The sequence below is a fragment of the Trichosurus vulpecula genome, chromosome 2 (assembly GCF_011100635.1).
Source record: "Trichosurus vulpecula isolate mTriVul1 chromosome 2, mTriVul1.pri, whole genome shotgun sequence".
Classification (NCBI taxonomy): Eukaryota; Metazoa; Chordata; class Mammalia; order Diprotodontia; family Phalangeridae; genus Trichosurus; species Trichosurus vulpecula.
Genome location: NC_050574.1, coordinates 191,437,752 through 191,454,403, shown reverse-complemented (window position 1 = coordinate 191,454,403; position 16,652 = coordinate 191,437,752). Strand labels below are relative to the sequence as shown.

Sequence of the window (16,652 nt, the reverse complement as noted above, 5' to 3'; positions counted from 1 at the left end):
CTTACCACCAAGGCTCCCAGTCTCCCTGGGACTGAGGAGGCATTCTCTGTCCTGGACAGAAATTGTTCCATAATATCTGAAAAGGCCTGAACTTAAGCTGCTCTTCTCCTTTACGGGTAGAATTCTTCCAGAACCCTAAGTTTTCCTGCCCCTCACTCTACCATCCAACCCAATATAGCCATATCAAACTTTACCTAAGGTATTTAGCTCTCTTAGTCAACACCTACCTGCCAATTTTCAGGTGTCTGTGCTTATAATTCTCCCCTCTGGACATCCCTGATCAGATATGGCTTTGTGAACTAGCCCCAATCTCTGGTAGGCTGCCTATCCACCAAAATATGCCATGTGTGCGTGCCCTGGACTTTGGCCAGTCATCAACTTCCCATTCCACTTTTGTCCGTTACTTTCCTTAGTGCAGCCAGAAAAGAAAAAGTCTGAATTTGTCTATCATTCTAGAAAACAACTTGAAATTACATGAGAAAAACCACTAAACTCTTTAGATTGAGAGAGCCCACAGATGGGCATGTTCCAAGAAAGTCAAAGGCAGAAAGAAAAGTGTTATATATACCAGAATATTCATAGTAGTGGTCTGTTTTTTTTTTTATGGCAGCAAAAAACTGGAAACAAAGCAAATGCCCATCAGTTAGGAGATGACTGAACAAATTTTAGCATTTGAAAGTAATGGAATTCTATTGTGTTATAAAAAATGATGAACATGATGAATTCAGAGAAATGTTGGAAAACTTGTATGAACTGATGCAGTGAAATAAGCAGAACCAGGAAAACAATATACATAAAAATACAAAAAAAAAATACAAAAAAGAAAAGAAACCTAAAATGAAGGAAAGAGGAAGGAAACAAACATTTATTCAGCACTTACTATGTTCCATGCTTACTAAGTGCTGGGAATATAAATACAAGTGTAATCCCAGTCCCAAAGCCCACTAATATGGTACTTTCTCCTTGTTGGTGGAGATCAGTGTCTTGTGCCTGAGTGAGGGGCTGGGTGGAGTTGGTGTGAGAGAGGAAGAGAGAGAAGGAGAGTAGAGCTCTTCATTCAAGTCTCCTTAAATCTTTGAGTTATCTTCAAGTCATTGAGTCTCTTCAGATTTTGAGCTCTTCCATGCCAACTCCACTGAAGGAAAAGATTCTGGTGACATGTTGGAGACCTCCAGCTCATCTCATGTCTTCCAAGAGTCTTGTACTTCAACAACCTGAAATGGGGTTGGTATCTTCCATCTTTCTAGAATCTAGAAGAGCCTGAAATCCAGAGATTTAGAAATTCAAAGACATCAAAAAAGATTTGAAGAAGACCAAAGAACTAACTCTCTCTCTCTGTCTCTGTCTATCTCTCTCTCCAAGTGCACTCAGCCCCTCATTGAGGTTCAGGACATTGACCTCCACCAATAAGGAGAAAGTCTCATACCGATGGGCTTTGGGACTGGGGTTACACAAGCGAAAACAAAGAGAGTTGTTGCCCTCAAGGAACTTATACTCTAATGAGAGAAGATCACATACAAAAGGGAACTGAAAAGTTGAGGGGGATAAGGAGTGAGATTGAAGGTACCTCTTGATGAAGTCCAGAGAAAGTCTGAAACAGGGCTGAGAGGAGAAAGTCAAATGTTTATATAATGATAATATCCAATCTTTACCTAGAAGAAATGATAAAGCAATATACTTAATTCCTTTCATAAGAGAAATTGAGGGACTCTGGGTATGGAAGGTTGTAGATGCAGTCACTACATGAAAAGGAAGGTTCCCTGTCTTGAGGGGTGGAGGGACAGGATGGGGGTAGAGGTTCCAAAAAAGTTTAAAGTGGATAGCTACATAGATGATTACAATACAAAAAAAAAGTTTTTGAGAAAGGAAGAAGTTTAATTAAATTCAGTACAAACCATTTAAGGAAACCTGGGCATATTTAATAAAATTTAGAAAGACATGACAGATTTGGATTATTATTAATGATGATGATGATATTAAGTTTGGGCATGTAAAGAAAATAGAAATAATAGTAAGAGCAGTATATAAGCAAGCATTACCGTTATACTGTTGTTGAGTCAGGTTGGGGCTATGATAGTCAGTCACATATCAAGCTAACCAATTATCATAAGCCAGGTCTATATTAAGGTACAAGACATTCATGCCAGATATTTTGGGACAAGAACCAAGAAACCTCTCAATATGAGTGAAGAGGGCCATACTTGGGATTGTCTTGCTGAATCAAGAAATGACCCAAGCTTGGAGTGTTGATTAGCATGTTGGATGACAGAGTCAGAATCCAAAAAAGATCTTGACAGGTTAGAATTATGTGCCATGTCTAATAAGATACAGAGATCACTGTAAAATCTTACATGAGTTCAAAAAATTATCTGCACAAAGACAAGATAAAGGAAGTGTGACTAGACAAGTTTGTGAGAAAAATATCTGAGGGTTTTGGTAAACTCTAAGTTTACTAGGTCAGTAATCCAACATGACATTCCCCCCTCCCCAAATTACAATGACTTTAGATTGCATTAATAGAAACATGGTGCACAGACCATGGCAAGTAAGAGTTTCACTGTATCATGTCCTGGCTAGGAAATATTTGAAGCACTGTGTCCAATTCTGAATACTGCATTCTGGGAAAAGCATTGAAAAAATGAAGTCCATCTAGAGGAAGGTGAGAAGGCTAGAGGCCGTACTACATAATGATACATGATAGGTGCCTTCAAAAATACAAGGTTCTGTCACATGGAAGATGGGTAAGTTCTTTCCGTATACGAATGACAAAAGTCAGGGTAATGGGCAGCGTGAAATGGAGTCCCCCAGTGAAGTAGCAAAGAGGCAGATTTTGAAGTGAGATGAAGAAAACATCCTAACAGTAAGTACTATGTAAGAGTAGAAGTGGAGCTATTAGATGTTCACTGAAGCTCTTCAGGTGGAGACGAGATGAACATTTGTGAGCGATAGTCTAGAGGGAATATTCCTGTATAGGTTCAGCCTCTGAGGCTCCTTCCTTCCAACTCTGAGATTCCATAATTCTCTTTTTAAAATATATAATTTAAAATATTATGTATATATGCATGTATACACCCATATGTATTGTGTTGTATATCTATATGTATACAAACATATTTATAGAAGATGTTTTAATGCAGATGTCACATCAATTTAGACTCCTCATTTCCACCTGTGTTGATAGCTCTGCTGCCCAACAAATGCCCTTCTTGGGACAATGGGTTTTGGTCATAGGTTCAAAGTTAAACAGGCCTTACCTCATACTTCTAAATCTAAGTGTACGATTATTGGCCTGAGTGATTAATCCCAGGTCTCTGGCTACTTCATTACCTAGTTATTAATGGTGCTAAGGTGAGGCATTAGATAGAGCACTGAATCTGGAGTCAGGAAGACCGGAGATCAAATCTAGCCTCTGACTTGTACTAGTTGTGTGACACTTTAACCTCTATCTACCTCAGTTTAGTCACCTGTTAAAATAGGGATAATAATAGCACTTTCCCCACAGGGTTGCTGTGAGGATAAAAGGAGATGATATTTATAAAGTTCTTTGCAAACCTTAACTATAACTGGTGATAGATGGTGGGGAGAACACACCAGAATGGGGCTCAGATCCAAAAGCATTAGGATAAAAACTCCCAACCCTTCAGGGGTACCCCTAGAAACCTGAGTGGGCTATGTAGCCAGCCAGCCCTCTAGAAACCCAACTTTGCAATTCTAGTAGGAGCTGAGGTCAGGACTCCCCAGAACTCATGACTATAAATGAACGGATGGAAAAGCTTTGATCCTTTATACTAGCACATTTATTATATGTTAATTAAGCATTGCCTATACAAATAAAAAAATGAATAGTCCCTTTCCTCAGGGAGTTCACACTCTAAATGGTGGAGACAAGACATACAGGAGAGTTTGACTTCATGGTGGATGGTAAGGCCTGATGGGGTTCAATAACAAGTCAGATGGCAAAGCCCAGGTGCTTGGAGGGCAGAGAGGCAACACAGGTGTGAAGATCCAGGGACTCTCCACCTTATTGGAAGGATTGCATGGTAACTCCCAATACTATCATGAAGGACTATGTTGGAGACTCCTTGCTCATCCAAGTAATTTGAGTGGCTATGTACAACCTGAAGGGAAGGAGGGGACACTAAATGGGGGTAGGCCACAGCCACCAAGAAGGTAGGGTGGGCCTAAGAGTCAGAGTTGCGGTGGGAGCTGTGAATGGGGAGGGGGGCAGTGTATCATTGATGGGAAGGTTAGGAGGAAGGGATCTCTGAAATGTTTGCTTTCTTGGATGCTCCTGGCCTAGGTTGGGGAAGGGGGAGATTTCTCCACAGGGCCTGATCCTGCTAGGCCCTCTGGTACCTGGTTGGGATAAATGAGGAAAGTGAGACTCTTCTTTTCCAGTTCCCAGTCCTATGAACTCTCCAATGTTATACACACGCTCAAAGATAAAAATCAACCACCAAATACAAGTGCATCTCATTTTATTAAAGAAAACGTGCTGGTGATGCATAAGGAGCACAATATTCCTTAGAGCAGAAATCAGAGAGCAGAATATCTCAAAGACTGTGCAGGATGTATCTGAAGACTCAAACTGGTACCATAGCCATTCTCAAGGTATGGAGCCGATTCTAAATCCTTTTCTTCCATGAAAAGGGAGGCGACCTCAAACCACGAAGCCCAGGAAGTTATCAGATTAATAGCCATAGAAAGAGGGGATGAGTCCCATAAAGGGTTGAATTGCCATGGTTTCTATGTATCAATTAGCTGAGACCACCAACTCTATGCTCAGGGTAGAATTAGGGAATGAGAAGCAATGGAGAGATGGTCGTAGTTATTGTCTTTATGTAGTTTTCAAAGTCACTTCCAAAAAAGAGGACGAGGTAATAGTTGAAGATGCCAGCAACAGACATGAGGAAGAGGAATAATATGATGCGTTTCCCAAAGATGTAGCCAGGAGTGCTGGAAAAGAGAGAGAGAAAGGAATTGTGGATGTAGAATCAATATAACCAATTTAACAATGCATGTTGTGACTTGGTGATGCCTGAGGTTTAAATTATAGCTCTTTCCCCTAAAGAATCTTTGATTTGATTTATATGGAAGATGCTTGTGTCGCAGGTATCTTTACTTAAGGATCACATTTTAAAAGCAAACTCAAGAAACCTAGACCTCTGTTTGCCTGGATTAGGTTCCCCATTCCCCAAATGAATGTTCCCACAAACCTATTATGTTTTGGACACCATTGAACCGGTTTACTTTTGTGCCCCCCGCCCTCTGCCACCCCGTTTCTTTCTTAATGCAGCTTTCTCAGGGGCATGGAAGGGATCACGGGTTCACAACACCAGACATCTTTTAGTAATCAGGTACCCTTACTGGAGATTAGAAACACAATTACCTTATTAAGGTCCTTTCTGGGACTGTCGTCTTTCTAAAGGAAAACCAATAAGGACGGCCTTGGCATCTATATGAATCATGCAATACTTTAAGTACCTCTGTGTTATAACTGATGGCTTAAATGAGCCAATAAAACTCGTTAAGACTAAAAGGTGCTCCAGTATCTGAGGGGCTAATCTATTCTCCTTTGGCTGCACAGGAATAACTCATGTTCCCATTAATGAGGGCTGGGCACACATCAGTGGCAGAATGGACCCTTCCACTGTAAAGTGTGCAGTGAGAGAGACATTTTAGTACATCCATATACCTCTTAGCAGGACTATAAATCTCAGACTGTCCAAGCAGAGCATCAGCCTGGGTCAGGAAGAAATTTCCCACTAACGTATGATCACATAATTGGGTTATTGAGACTGCTCTCGCTGCATTTATTCCCTTTTTTCCAAACCCTCCCTTGGCTTTCTTTAACCATGTCTATATCTAGCCATCCCCATAGAGCTTGGCAGGGTTAAACCCATTTGTAGAGTCCACCTGGATCTGCCTTTAAAAGGTTTAGCACTGCAACACCAGGCCTTGGGCAAATAATATTTTGTTTTTGTCTTTCCATTGCCCTCTAATTTATTTGTGAATTTGATTCTTTTTAAGATAAGTTTTATTGACACCTTTTTGTTTAACATTACAGTAATTTCCAACTATATCTCTTCCTCATTCTCCACCAAGTAAGCCTTCCCAGGGTAGCTAGGGTGCGCTGACAGTGCACAGAGAACCGGGCCAGAAGTCAGGAAGATGTGACTTCCAATCCAGCCTTTGGACATTTACTAGCTGCTCAACCTTGGGCAAGTTAATTATCCTCTGTCTGTCTCGTTTTCCCCATCTGTAAAAGGAGAGGGAGTGGAATAATACCACCTACTTCTCAGGATTGTTGTGAGGATAATATTTACAAAGTGCTTGGCAATTCTTAAAGTTCTATATAAATGGTAGCTATTATTTCTAATAAAGAAAACAAATTAAGCTGTTATTTCTAATACATAAATTAACAAGCTATTATTTTTAATATTTTATTATTTGATTGATTCTTAATTGTTTGATTTAAAATATTAAATTTTCATTATTTGATTACTAATTTATTATTTCTAATAAACAAATAAATATGTTATAATTTCTGATAAAGAAAAACAAAAAAAGTTAAGCAAAACCAGGGGACACAGTGATAGCACCTGACAGCATACCATTCCAGACCCAGACCCCACCCCCACTACCTCTCCATCAAAAGGAGAGGGGTGCATTTCTTCATCTCTTCTCCAGAGTCAAGATTGGCCATTTTTATGATGCAATTTTCTGCTTGATTTTGTGCAGTTTTTTCCCCATTTATTTTATTGTAATCACTTAATCCCTCTGACCCTCAGTTTCCTTATCCATAAAACAAAGAGGCTGGACTAGATGACTTCCAAGTTCCATTTTATCCTAGAATCTGTGATGCTAGGAAGGAAGGAAGGTTGGAAGAAAGGATGGAAGAAAGGAGGGAGGAAGGATGGAAGAAAAAGTAAGGGAAGGGAAGGGAAAGTAAGAAAAGGGAAGGGGAGGGGAGGGGAAGGGAGGGGCAAAGAGGGAGGAAGGAAGAGAGGGAGAGAGAAGGCGAAGAAGGAGACAAGCATTTATTAATCAATCAATAAACATTTATTAAGCACCCGCTCTGTGCCAGGCACTGTGCTAAGCACTGGGGATATGAAAAAAAAAGGTAAAAGACAGTACCTGCCCTCAAGGATCTTAGAGTCTAACGCAGGCAAATAGCACGCAAACAAAAATATTCAAAGGCAGCTATACACAGGAGAAATAAGAAATAGTTAATAAGGGAAAGGCACCGGAATTAAGAGGGGCCAGGGAAGGCTTCCCACAGAAGGCAGGATTTTAGTTCAGACTTAAAGGAAGTCAGAGGGGTCAGTAGTTGGCATGGAGGAGGGAGGGCGTTCCAGGCATGAAGGCCAGCCAGAGAGAATGTCCAGAGCCGAGAGATGGAGTGTCTTGTTCGTGGAACAACCAGGAGGCCAAGGATTGAAGAGCATGAGTCGGGGAGTAAGGTATAAAAAGACTGGAAAAGCAGGAGGAAACTAGGTTATGAAGAGCTTTGAATGCCAAATAGAGTGTTTTGTATTTGCTCCTGGAGACAATAGGGAGCCACTGGAGTTTATTGGGGGAGAGGGGTGACATAGTCAGACCTGCACTTTAGGACAATCACTTTAGCGGCTACGTGGAGGTTGGACTGGAGTGGGGAAAGACTTGAGGCAGGCCGACCCACCAGCAGGCTACTGCAGTAATCAAGAGGAAATCAAAAAGCCTTGGCAACGAACCAGATTTGAGAGGTGAGAGACGGTGAGGGATCCGGGGTGACTCCTAGGTTGTGAGCTTGAGGGAGTGAGAGAATGGTGCTGCCCTCTTCAAGTAATAGGGAATAGTTGAATTGGTTCACCAAGGAGTCAAGATGGTGAGGAGAAGAGAAAGAGGCTAATGCAGGAGAGATGACCTGGGAGAGAACTGAGGGGTCAAGGGATTGACGGTCACAGTGCAAAGAGTGGGGGTGTGTGAAGCAAGGCAGAGGGAGAGGTGAAAGGCCAATAGATTATGGTCAGATAAGGGGATTTCAGAATTCTTGAACCTAGAAGTGGTATATTTGTGGGTGGTGGCAAGATCGAGGGTATGACCATCCTTGTGTGTGTGTGTGTGTGTGTGTGTGTGTGTGTGTGTGTGTGTGTGTGAGACTGAGGTGGGGAGGAGGAGTAGCTCATGGGAGGTAAGTAGGTTGAGGAACTGAGTGGTGAGTTTATTTGAGGGAGAATCAATATACATGTTTAAGTTCCCTCGTATGAGGGCAGGAGTTGAGGCAGAGAGAAAAAATAATGTGAATCTCGTACCAAACTCATCGAGAAAGGAAGGAGAGTGTCCCAGTGTTTTGTAGACAACAGCTTCCAGGATTTTCATTGGGTGGCAGATATGAAGAGCTCAAAGGAGGAGTGATGGAGTGAGGGGAGAATCTGGAAGTGGCATTAGGTTGGCAAGGAGTAACCCAGCTCCCCCCAACCTTGACCAGTGAGCTGAAGGGAATGAATGAAGGTGCAGCTAGTACTGGAAAGGTTAACTAGGGAGGCTGCGCCATCAGGACGAGGCCAGGATTCAGTGATTGCTAGAAGATGGAAGGAATGGAAGAAAAAAGATTTAAGATGAAGGGAAGTTTGTTGCCTACGGAATAGGCATTCCAGAGGACAAGGTGAAAGGGCTGGGTGTAGTTAGAATAAAACTTTGGGATGGGAAAGTTGAGGGGGTGGGAATGAGGAATTGGGTGGTAAGGGGGAGGACTAGGGTTTGGATAACGATCTATAGGAATTCATTGTCCTGGAATGTAAAGTATGTGACCAGGTGTGAGAATGTTCATCCCTTCAAAGGACAGGTGAAGCAGGAGATGAGAGATCTGAAGTTGAAGGAAGGGATGTTCTTTACTCTGGAGGTCCTCTACATCCTAGCTGGGAGATTTGGACTGGCAGCAGGAGGTAGGAGATACCTTGTGCTGGTACGATAGAAGTGATTGCTTTGGGGTAGATGGAAGATGCCCAGTCTGGCCCTAAGAAGCCTTTCCTCAGAGAATGTGCTGTGCCCAGGAAGAGATGGCAGTCTCAGGGCACGAGCACACCCAAGTTTTGAGGGTCTGAGAACCGACTATGATCCAAACACTATGCTAAGCACTTTAAAAATATTATCCCATTGGATGCTTGCAACAACCCTGTACAGTAGGCACTACTATCATCCCCATTTTACATCTGGGGAAGCTGAGACAGACAAAGGTTAAGTGACTTGACCAGAGTCACATAGCTAGTAAGTGTCTGTGGCTGGATTCGAACTCGGGTCTTCCTGACTCCAGGTCCAGTACTCTATCTGCTGAACATTAAACTAAGAGACAATTTTTAAACCTTGCCCAAGGAGAATAAATGCCCTGTCCTTTCTGTGGCCTAAGGGAGCTGAGTTCTCTTTCAGGCTGCAGAGTCTTCGATTGATTTACTGGGTCTGTGGCAGATGTACCAATTGCCTTCCTTCTAGCTGCACACACAACATAAAATTCCAAAACACGTCCAGAAATGGATTCCGGCTAGTTTGATTCTCTCTCTTCAGCAGCCTTAGTTCTGAAAGGAGGTAGGGTAGCATGATGGAAAAGATCCTGGACCGGAAGTCAAGAAGCCTGGGTTCTAATCCCAGGACTCCCACTAATTTGAGCAAGTCACTTAATCTCTTCAGATCTCAGTTTCCAGTTACACCAGATTATCTCTAAAGCCAATTCCAACATTCTATTCAATTCTAATTAGGAAAAGGTCACACAAGCACGGTGACTAGTTCTGCAAGGTAAGCAGCCAGACTAATGAAAGCAGATTTCCTATGGATGTCTCCCCAAGGAGGGGACTCAGCAGCTTCCACATTCATACACACACACACACACACACACACACACACTCACCCTCACTCATATACACATGCACACACATATGTACACACACACATACATACACATACTCAAATTCACATACACTCACACACACATACACTTACACACACTCACATGTGCATGCACACACACACACACACACACACATCACAGAAGAAGGTAAATTTATCCCATAAAGCTCAGAAAGTCACACCATGGTCCAAACGCAGAGCCTGGGGATGAGAAACGGTGAGATTCAATCATAGTAATAATAGCTCACATTTACAGAATATTTCGTTTACCAAGCACTTTTCCTTCCTAAGAACCTTGGGAGACAGGACACACAAGCACTATTATCCTCAGCTTACAGAGGAGAAAAATGATGCCTAAAAGGCTGCCTCTGTGATTTGGCCAGCGTTAGATGGCTAGTGAATGGCAGTCAGACCTAGCATTCCTTCTGCTTCTACACGTTACCTCGCTTCCCTGGAAGAGGTCCTACACGCTCTCACAGCGGCCTTTGGAGACTACTCTCTGAACATATAATTACATTGACTGTAGTGGAGAGATGCTACAGGAGAACACAGATAAAGGGAATGAGTGGGGGGAAAAGTCGAAGCAATAGTGGGGAAAGCTAGTCTCAACAACGGAGGATGGAAGCCGCCTCTGCATCCCTGTAACTTATTCCTTGGCAGATGCTTCTGATTGCGAAGGGCTGCCTCTTGAGCATTTGGTATGTTGTTGTTTCGGGGAAGGGGGCTCCCCTTGTATCTATAATTATCACTTGTCCTACGAGGGGTAGCTAGGCGGCTGTGTGACCCTGGTCAAGTCATTTAACCCTGTTTGCCTCAGTTTCCTCATCTGTAAACCTGGAGAGGGAAATGGCAAACCATTCCGGTATTTTTGCCAAGAAAACCCCAAATGGGGTCACAAAGAGTCAGATAGAACTGAACAACAACAACTAGGTTCTAGGTAGACCGTGCCATTTGTGATGAGAGTAATTACAGCTTTTAGATTTCACATCTGCTTTGGTCGATAAATAACCTAACTGCAGAATAGTGCCGTGAACCGTGCAACGTTTTTGAAAAGAGCGCTATATTTGGAGAGAGCAGTCTTTGGGTTCAAGTCTCACATCTGCCATTTACCAGCTGTGTGACCAACACCCTGGACCGATCTAAGCCTCAATTTCCTCATTTGTAAAAAAAACGGGGGGTGGTTATATTTGCACTACCCACTTCACAAGGTGATTGTAATAATTCAATGAGATAGTAAAGATTCTTTATGACTAGAGGTTCCCATATTATTTTAGGTTTTTATAATTATCCTTCCTCGTTACTGATTATTACTGTGGTTTCCATTCAGCTCATTCCCTGAAGACCTATTACTAAGACGAATCTAGCACAAATGGCGAGCTTTGGCTCTCGTTGCACTCTCAAAGCTCAAGAGAAATCCTTGGAAGAGCTAGGCACAATAGTATTAACTGACATTTACATTATGGACTACAAAGCACATGGTGTACATTTCCTCATTTTGATCCTTACAACAGCCCCCTATAGGCCACACATTTTTACCCCTATTTTATAACTGAGAAAACCTGGTCTCGATTAAATTGCTTGCCCAAGACTGTGATGGGGATAGGAAGGAAGTAGCAGAGTCAAGATTCAAATCCAGGACTTGTGACTCCAGCTTCCATATGATTTTCACTCTGCCACTACCCTTCCCACCAAAGAAGGATCAGGTGACTGATTCCTAGGGGGGTGGTGATGGAATAATCATATCCCTAAGCGCTTTAAAACTTTCTACCTGATTCCCCAAATCACACACAACCAGAATCGGAAAAGACTTCCCAGGTGTTTACTCCAATCCCGTAGCTGAAGGGGAATCCCTTCTGGAGCATCCCTGGCAAGCAGCCAATCGGCTGTCATCCTAGTTCTGCCCTGGGGGCAAGGGGCGGCAAGCAGAACAAATTCAATCATGGATTTAGAATTGAAGGGAGCTGGGAAAAAATCTAAATCAACATTTTTTGCAGTTCTCTAATGCATTTAAGTAACATTCTCTATTTGAGATTGAGCCTCCTTCTAGACTGTAAGCCCCATGAGGGCAGGGACATATTTATAGTATCTTCCATTGCACTTAGTACAATACTTTACACCAGAGAAGGGGAACTTGCAGCCTCCAGGCCACATGTGGCCCTCTAGGTCCTCAAGTGCAGTCCTTTCACTGAATCCAAACTTCACAGAACAAATCTCCTTAATAAAAGGATTTGTTCTGTAGGTTCTCCACCTCTCCTCTATACGTACAGAGGACCCAAATCCTTAGACTCCAAACCCAGCCTTCTTTCCACTGCCCACATTTGAATGTTGGAAAGAAAAGAAAGTAGGAAGGAAGGGAGGGAGGGAGGGAAGGAGGAAGGAAAGGAGGAAGGAAGAAGGAAGGATTTATTAAACACCTACTGTGTGCCAGGCACCGTGCTAAGTGCTTCACAAATATTGTCTCGTGTGATCCTCACAACAACCCTGGGAGGTAGGTGCTCTTATTATCCCCAATTAACAGCTGGAGAAATAGGTAGACAGAGGTTAAGTGATTTGCCCAGGGTCATATAACTAATAAGTGTCTGAGGTCATATTTGAACTCAGGTGTTTCTAACTCCAGGTCCTGCTGTCTATCCACTGTGCCACCTGGCTGCCTCTACTGCCCTGTTAGGACCTAGTAGGTGATTAATAATGGGGCAGATGGGTGGTGCAGTAGATAGAGCACTGGGCCTAGAGTCAGAAAGATCTGAGTTCAAAGCTGGCCTCAGACCCTTACTAATTGTATGACCCTGGGCAAATCACTTCATCCTGTTTGCTTCAGTTTCTTCATCTGTAAAATGAGCTGGAGAAGGAAATGGCAAACCAGTCTAGTAGTTCTGCCAAGGAAACCCCAAATGGAGTTATGGGGAGTCTAACACAACCAAAATTACTGAACAGCAACAACAGGTGATTAACAAGGGTTTGAAGATTTTAGAAACAGCAATGCTATTCAGTCTCTCTATCTCTGTGTTTTCAGGTCCTGGACAGGATGGTGGTTCCAGCTGAGAACCTTTCTGAATTATCACCAGCCCAACATTAATCACCCCAGTGATTCCTAATCAATCCCAGTGACCCACCTCTGTGTCCTTTCTCCTAGATAACCTACAAAGTATTTTTGCCTCACAAACAGGTACATCAGTCCAGCAAAGGCAGCAGGAACTAAATGGAAAAAGAAAGGAAAAAACACCATATTAGGAAATGCTCCTCTGTTAAATACTTTCAGCCAATCCTGGGAAGAAAGTTGCCCTGTTAAAAGAAAATCAATGTTGCACAGTGTGGTGGACAAGAACCTCGGAAAACACATCTCTGTCGGCGTGTGTCTTGCCCAAGAAGAAAGCCGTGAGACTGGAAACAAGAACCTTAGGGGCGCTGGTGATTTGGCATCTCACTTCTTGAGCAATACCCAAATAGCCAACCCATCCCAGGTGGAGTTTAGAGACCTTTAGGGAAGATGTCACAAATAGACTTACCCAATGTTGAAAGCCCTGTTAGAGATTGACCCAAAAGTGGAATCCAACTTGATTGCTAAGGTTTTTTTCAGGTCTAAAATTCCCTAAGAATATTAGCCGATGTGCATATGATATTTTAAGATTTTAAAAGAACTAGAAGGCATTCTCATGTATGACCTAGGAAATATAAGGTATTACTACAGGGTAAGGTTTTGAATAGAGCTGTATTTCTCTAGTAATCACAGATTCTTAGCCTTGTCAATTTGGAAGACAATTCCAAAAGTCATAGAGTCCAGCCTCAACCCAAAGTGTGACTCTGGAACAACAGCCCAGGTGAGTTCATTTAGCCTCCACCTGACCTCTAGTGACAGTGAGCTCACCATGTCCTGGGGCAGTTTGTTCCAACTGTAGACAGTTCTAATTCTTGGGAATTTTTTTCCCTCATTTTGAGCTGAAATATGACTCTGGAGCATACACCCATTGGGTCTAGTTCTGCCCTTGTATTGGCAAGCACCCTAGCATACCCAGGATGGCCTGCCAGCACAGGTTCTTTGATCTGCTTTTCTAAAGGAAAGACTGCTTCAAAGGGGTTAACAACCCTACTTTAATTAAATAATATCATTCACTAGTTCAGGGGAAAGGTCAGCCCCCTGAACATGGAGAAAATGCAAGCAGAGAAATTAGCACAAAGATCCAATAGACAGGACTCCAACCGTCTAGTAATCTTGGTACACACTTCAACATTTACATACATCACTGGACCAGGAGAGCATCAACATCTGAGTAATGGGGGGGGAGGGGTGCTCCTTAACAAAAGGCTACTCAGAGTCTTGTCCAGGAAATCAAAAGGTCCTTCTCATGAGTAAGCCGCCAAAGCAAAATCTCACCTCAGAATATGTATACACTTTCAGTTAATACACTCAGAGCCAGAAGGCATCACAACCCTCAGGACTTAGTGCCTGATTAGCTTAGTACCAAAAGGTGGGAAAATCTGCCTGCAAGCAAGCCTCCCCACAAGCAAGCTTCCTCTTGGGCAAGTTCCTCCTCAAACGGGCTCTATGTGACTCAGGATGTATCACAACTGTGAGCTGGGCCGGAGCTCAAAGCAGCAAGACATCCATGATTGAAATACCTATGTACCTTTAGACCTGGGAACACGGCCCCTGTTCCAAGGAAAAAAAGGGGACACATGTGGTCACATAGGCCTATTAATAATAGAAGGGGAAGATCTTATATTCTATTAACCCTACAGCCCTCCAGGTCCAAACATAACAAATCTAATCCTTTCTTCCATATGATAGCCCTCAAAATATTTCAAGAGAATTCCAACATCCCACACTTGGGTACCATACGAGTATTCCTGGTCCACTTACTTTGATAGTTCCCTCTTTTGGGTCTCCAGTATTTCCATGGACCTGTGATCTCATGAACATGTGTAATCCCTTCAATCAGGCAGATCCCAACCTATCTATGGCTTCCAATCTTTTTTTTTTTTTTGCTTTTTAAAAAAAATATTTATTTATCTTTAGTCAACACTCGCTTTTATAAGATTTTGAGTTCTAAATTTCTCCTCACTATACTCCTTCTCTCCAAGACAGCATGTAATCTATACATCTATACATATTTCCACATTAGTCATGTTGTGAAAGAAGAATCAGAACAAAAGGAAAAAACCATGAGAAAGAAAAGAGAGAAAATAATATGCATTGATCTGCATTTAGACTCCATAGTTGTTTCTCTGGATGTGGATAGCATTTTCCATCATGAATTGTCTTAGATCATAGCATTAGCATTGCTTTTGCAAAGCATGGCTTCCAGTCTTATATAAATGTTGACTATGTCCTCCCACAAGATCTCTTCAAGGATTCCACGTAGTGTGCTGAGGGGTCTTCCTCTCTCTCTAAATACATTCTTTAATTTAGCCAAAGTCAGGACTCATAGTTTTCAGCCTTGTCATCATTTGTACTGTGATGTTGGTCAGAGTATCTAACTTAGTGTAAGAAAGGGAAAAGAAGCCTAGGAGGGCCTACCAGCAACCTATGAGAGCCGGATGAGAATTAATGAAATGGTGCCTGAAGAGTCCTTTAGGTTTTTATTCCTCTGAGTACCACTAGGAGGCAGGAACATGCAGCCATCACTTGGCTAGATAGCCCAACTCAAGCTTGTACCAAAAACCTCAGCCAGACATGGCTTTGATCATTAACAAGACTATGAGGTGTTGTAATCTTGGAAAGGAATTTTTAAAATGGCTCTGGTTTCCATTTAATTTTAAATCAACTCATTATAGAGTCGCTCTGTTCCTCCAGCTTACTGGAGACCAGACTGGGAGCTGCTGATAACCTGGAGAAAGGATGGTGTGCTGTAAGACAACCCCCCCCCCCCATCACTGGCATACATATGCACAGAGAAGGGAAACAGCTGGAAACTTATTAACAGAAGAACCGAGTGACAGCAGCCCTAGAATATATCCCTCAGGCGCTCTCATTTATAATGCCCTTGTATCTGAGCTAACTCTGCTTATGGATTCTGAGTCACATTTAGCCTTAAACCATCCTTGTCAGACTGCGACTGCGGCTCTCCACCAGCCATCAGGGAGCAAGCATTAGTGATGCATTATCACACTCCTCTCCCTTCTCCACTAGAAAGTGCCTGGACGTATGACCTCGGAGTGTTCTCAGGCTCTGGAGGGCCTCAAACATCAGAACTGGAGGGCTGGCAAAGGGTCTGATGTGGGGGGTGGAGGGTGGGACTTCAGCTCTGAACATGTGGAGAAGTAGCCATAAATAACAAAAGAGAAGAAAATCCAAAAGGTAAACATTACCTTGGCTGCAAAGTAGCCCTGCACTCCAAAGCATGACAAGAAATGTGGGATAGGCATCTATGCAGTTTTGGCTAGAAAAGAAGGAGAAGAAAAATATTCACTTGAAAATGATCAAAACTTGATTTTTAACTTTCAAATGAACAATTACCATCTCACAGCACTAACAATGAAAAACAGGCTCATGCTCATAATTTCCCCTACATCTGTCCTATAAGAGGTGGCAGCCAGCCACCAAATTGGAAACAGGCAGGGATATAAAATGAACACATGTATGAAACTCATTTATTCTGCTCCTTCGATGAAACCTATCTGATGCAAGGTTTCCTGGTGGACTTCTCTGGCCTTCTTCCTGGTGGTGGCTGTGCCAGGAAGCTCATTAGAATTGAAAAGTGAACAATGCAAACAAGGGGGACATGGCAGGGGAAGACTAACCCTGGATCCAGCCTTGTAAACCAGTCAAGGCC

The 16,652-nt window shown here is 42.7% G+C and overlaps 1 protein-coding gene across 1 annotated transcript in view; it reads right to left on the bottom strand.

The window, feature by feature from the left end:
* Positions 1 to 4,461: 4,461 nt before the first annotated feature.
* The window catches only part of LOC118838912 (arachidonate 5-lipoxygenase activating protein), a 40,573-nt gene continuing 28,382 nt past the window's right edge, over positions 4,462 to 16,652 (bottom strand). The window contains exons 3-5 of the mRNA XM_036746293.1: positions 16,189 to 16,259; positions 12,996 to 13,077; positions 4,462 to 4,956 (exon numbers count right to left, since the gene is read on the bottom strand). Of these exons, the coding sequence (XP_036602188.1) occupies positions 4,794 to 4,956; positions 12,996 to 13,077; positions 16,189 to 16,259 (316 nt within the window). The 3' untranslated portion in view covers positions 4,462 to 4,793. The remainder of the gene's footprint in view (positions 4,957 to 12,995; positions 13,078 to 16,188; positions 16,260 to 16,652) is intronic.